The sequence below is a fragment of the Elephas maximus genome, chromosome 7 (genome assembly GCF_024166365.1).
Source record: "Elephas maximus indicus isolate mEleMax1 chromosome 7, mEleMax1 primary haplotype, whole genome shotgun sequence".
NCBI lineage: Eukaryota > Metazoa > Chordata > Mammalia > Proboscidea > Elephantidae > Elephas > Elephas maximus.
This window is the reverse complement of record NC_064825.1, coordinates 113,721,038-113,726,126: the sequence shown is the minus strand read 5'-3', so window position 1 is coordinate 113,726,126 and position 5,089 is coordinate 113,721,038. Positions and strand designations below refer to the sequence as shown.

The 5,089-nt window shown below is 35.9% G+C and overlaps 1 protein-coding gene across 1 annotated transcript; it reads left to right on the top strand.

Moving 5' to 3' along the window:
* The first annotated feature begins 3,573 nt into the window (after positions 1 to 3,573).
* LOC126079346 (olfactory receptor 8U9) lies at positions 3,574 to 4,533 on the top strand. The gene has a single exon (XM_049890292.1). The coding sequence runs from the start codon at positions 3,574 to 3,576 to the stop codon at positions 4,531 to 4,533; it is 960 nt and encodes a 319-aa protein (XP_049746249.1).
* The last annotated feature ends 556 nt before the right edge of the window (positions 4,534 to 5,089 follow it).

The window sequence follows — 5,089 nt, the reverse complement described above, 5'->3', positions numbered from 1 at the left end:
TACTAGTTCTATCCCTTATTAAGAGTGCTATATTAAAATACCCAGTTAACAATGTTGAATTACATCTTTCACTGTTCTTATATGTCACTTTTTATTTCATATATTTCGAGATGTTTTTGTCAGTTGTGCATGAATTCATAATCACTATATCTTACTTGGAAACCCTGATTTATATTTTGTCCTTAACATGTTGTCCATCCTCAGTTAAATACTTGTCTTCCTAAATTATTGGAAAAACAAGAACAAACACCACAGTTGGAAACAGAAAAATTGCCATCCTGATTGCTCCCCTCTCCCCCCCGCAAAGCTTTTTGCAGTATAGAGGATTATTTCCAGTTTCCTCTGAGACATACTATTTCTTATTAAGGATTGAAGCCTTGTTCTTCCTGTATACACTTGCTATGGCCAAAGGTAAGAAAACACCCGGGAGGGGTGCTCTTCCAATGAGTTCATCAAGGAACTTAAATAACAACAGACAGTAACAACCTAAATGAGGAAACCGATGCTTCATGACCGTTTCAAAGCGTAAGCCAAAGATGGAGTGTTATGCCTTACAATATCAGGAATAGATCCTTGGGGATATGGATATTCAGTCCTTTGAAAAGTAAGGGGTAAATATTTTTCGGAAGGTAATTCTTCTTATCATTCTTTCAAAGACACATTCAAACCCCATCATTAAACAACAACAGCAACAATAATATGATAAATTAAAACAATAAAGAAATAATTAGCATTTCAAAAATGAGGGATCATTAAGGCCATAATGTCATACTAAAGGCAGAGCTACAGATCTATGCTTCTTCAAAACCAGAGGAAGACATGAATTAATCTCCAACCTACCTTGGGCTCCCAGTGGAGTGTGGGATGTAATTTTTCTGATGATCTTACTTGCATCATGTTCTTAAAACCCTTTGGGACAAAGCTGCTGACAAAACTGAGGTGTGTTGCCATGCAAACTCACTCGGAGAAGAAATAGGAGCACCCTCCAGCTAGGCATGTCAGAAGACTATGCCAAAATAGGGGTGAAGATAAGCATTTGTAATAATGAGGTAAGATACAATCAGTGTTTTTAATAAGGTAAAAACATAAAACGTCAGTGTACCCTAGTAATAATTCTGGGTATGTATATCTATATACCCAGATATGATGGTGTCACTCTGAATATGTATATGTGTTTTATGTCATCTTATAAGATACATTTCTTACAGTGGGTCATGGCCAAGAAATTCTGAAAGCCACTAATCTAGAGAAGGTTGCTGGTTTCAGGGGTCTTACCGAGAAGTGCTTAATTTTCTCTCTCTCTCTTGTTTTTCTTCTTATTCTCTTTTTTCCTTAAAAGGACATTCATTTCTTCAAATGCAAATTAAAGCACATGAGAGTTAAGATTTCCTAGATCTATATTTTCCTCCATGCCAAATGTAGCTATCATTAGACATTAAAAATCCATCAGTGTATCGGAATTCCAGGATGAAGTTTAACACATGTATTTAGGATAAATTTAAAGTGAGTAGCAAGCTTTGAAAGTAACTGCTTACCACAAAGTAGCTTCTCAAGAAACATTAAATTCAAGCAAAGCAAATAATCCATAACCCGAGACCTTTCTGAGATTACTTGAGCCAGAGTTGCAATATGCAAAAGCCATAAAAAAAACCAGTGCTGTTGAGTCGATTCCGACTCATAGTGACCCTAGAGGACAGAGTAGAACTGCCCGATAGAGTTTCCAAGGAGCACCTGGTGGATTCCAACTGCCAACCTCAAAAGCCATTAGTTAATTTTAAAAAGAAAGTCAGGAAATATGAGTTCACATTTTATTTTTATAAAATGTATTCCAAGTTTAATTTCCAGAATGTACAAAATAATATATATGTTTTTCTCAAAATTGTTTTTCATTTTTCGTATGTAAAATAAAAGATAGAGAGAGAAGTATGACATTTTGTGTTTTAGCAGCAAAAATCTCTGTTTTTGTGTGTTATCTTGTCCTAAACCAACCTTTATATTGACATTCATATTTCAATTATGAACAACAGTTTAAAACAGTAGGTAAAATACATGAAGATATGCCACTTAAAATAATACAGTAGGAAAACAAAAAATAATTTTAAATAATTCAAATTTATATGCTTTTAAATAAATAATGAAAAAGTTGCTGGAGCTGTACAAATTGATATAAATCTGTCAGAAAGCACATACCACTTTTATTTTAGTTAAGCAAAATATTTGAAAAACCTGCTTGTATTTATTTCATTTGATCATGTCAATCCATGCTTTAGATACAAAGAAAGCTGAGAAGCACTGTATCAAGAATCACTTGGAAACACTTGAACCATACTACAATAGAATTAATTGGGTATATTGCAAATGTATCGGTGAACACGAACTTCTGGGTCAGAAAACACATGGGTTTGAATTCCAGGTGTACTACATACTAGCTGTCTGAAGTTGTTTTAGGTACTTAACCTGTCTGAGGCTTCTTATCTTATCTGTAAAATGGACATAATGAGACTATATTTATCATAAGGGGAAAAATGAAGAAAATAAACACCTATGAGCATGATACTGTGTAGTATTTGCATTATTAAGATAACTATGAAGATCGTGTGGCAAGCTATGATGGGTTTTCTGTGGTAAATGACGGAACTAGAATAGAAGAACAGGATTCTATCACTGTCTGTATTGTGTGTGGAGTTTGTATTTGCACAGGGCTGAAGACAGGTCTGTCAGGGCAAGGCCACCACAGAGACTGATCATCCTTTATGTTATTAATATTAACATTTCTACAACAAAAACAGTAGTTTAAATTTTAGAAAAATTAAGTTTCAATTTTAAATAATATAATGTACAAGATCATTGAATAGAGACGGAGCCAGTATGGACTGACTCCTCTTCCATAGTTTTGTGTATTTTTTTAATTGTTGTAAAAATACAAATAACACACGTTTGCCAATTCAACATTTTTCGTGTGTGCAATCCAGCGGTGCCAAGTACATTAATCACATTGTGCAGCCATCATCAACATCTGTTAGCAGAGATCCCATCGTCATAAACCGAAACTCAATGCTTCCCAAATAATGATTTCCCCTCTGCCCGTCCCTTCAGTCCTTGGTAACCACAATTAAGCTCTGTTCTCTGCACATTTACCTATCCTGGGTATTTCATATAAGTGGGATCATGCTGAACTTGTCCTTTTGTGATTGTCTCACTTCACTCGGCATAGCGTTTTCAAGGTTGATCCATGTTTTAACATGCATCAGGGCTTCATTTTCCTTTATGGCTGAGTAGTGTTCTGTCGGATGTATATGACACATTTTGTTTACATTCATGAGCCAAGTTCATGTTACAGAGTTTTTAACTTTGCATATACAATGAATTTGTGTGGAGAGAAATATGCCTTTCCTACGAATATCTGTTTTTACTTTCTGTGTCATCCCAGACTATTGCTAATATTTTTAATATTGCCACTTTCATATTGACATTAAAAACTCCATTCAAGATATTACATAAAAAGATCATTTATACAAATGGCAACTTGGACTAATCTCTCTTCTTCCTCATCCAGATGCCCTGAAGAGACACATGGCTCAGATAAATTGTACCCAGGTGTCAGAGTTTATTCTTGCGGGCCTCACAGATCACCAGGAGTTGAAGATGCTCCTCTTTGTGGTATTTTTATCCATCTACCTTTTCACAGTAGTAGGCAACCTGGGTTTAATTCTTGTCATTAGAACAGATGCAAGATTCAACACACCAATGTACTTCTTTCTTAGCCACCTGGCTTTTGTTGATTTCTGTTACTCTTCTGTCATCACACCCAAAATGCTTGGAAATTTCTTGTACCAACAAAATGTCATCTCCTTCAATGCATGTGCTGCTCAATTAGGTTGCTTTCTGGCTTTCATGACAGCTGAGTGCTTGCTACTGGCCTCCATGGCCTATGATCGATACGTGGCCATTTGTAGCCCACTACTGTATATGGTTGTAATGTCCCCAAGAATCTGCCTTCAGCTTGTAGCTGCCCCCTATAGCTATAGCTTCTTGGTTGCACTGTTTCATACCATCCTCACCTTCCGTCTCTCCTATTGCCATGCTAACATCATCAATCATTTCTATTGTGATGACATGCCTCTCCTCAGGCTGACTTGCTCAGACACTCACTCCAAACAGCTGTGGATCTTTGCCTGTGCGGGTATCATGTTCATTTCCTCTCTTCTGACTGTCTTTGTCTCCTACATGTACATCATTACTGCCATTCTGAAGATGCGTTCCTCCGAAGGAAGGCACAAGGCCTTCTCTACATGTGGTTCCCATATGCTGGCCGTCACTATTTTCTATGGAACCCTGATCTTTATGTATTTACAGCCCAGCTCAAACCATTCTCTTGACACAGACAAGATGGCCTCTGTCTTCTACACAGTGATCATTCCCATGTTGAACCCCTTGATCTATAGCCTCCGGAACAAAGAGGTGAAGGATGCTCTGAAGAAAACTGTCATCAATAAAAACCAGGCCTTTCTGTCCATGAAATTAAAAAAGTGACTTGAATAAATAAAAATAGACTTTTCTTCATGGCCTGATTTTTTTTTTCTTTCCTATTAGAAAACTAGTAGAATGCCTGTTTTTTAGTAAGTGATCAATACATATTAATTACCTCCACATGAAATTATTTTCTAGAGACTTCCACTTAGAATGAGATTTTAAATGTACAAGTAACCATAAGAATTTACAGCCATTCTTTCATTCCTCAAATGGAAAATATATTGAAAGGTAATTAATTATCTGGTTCACAAGAATTAACAATTTTATCATTTCTGAAATGCACAATGTATAAAAAATCATCAATTATCCAGGTACACAACTAAGCACAGACAGAGCATGGATAATAGTTCAGGTCCCTTAAAGCCCAGTTAAGGATTGTAAGGCTGATCTGAAAATATACTCCAAGTGAGAAGCAAAGACATAGAGCCCAAGTAATGTTTTCCTGTTTTACAAAGTTCTTAGAAAATGTACAACCATATCATACTGGCTCATATTTATACTTTTAACAAATTGCCTTTATTAAAGAGTTATTATTCAGTTAACAGTACTACACTTT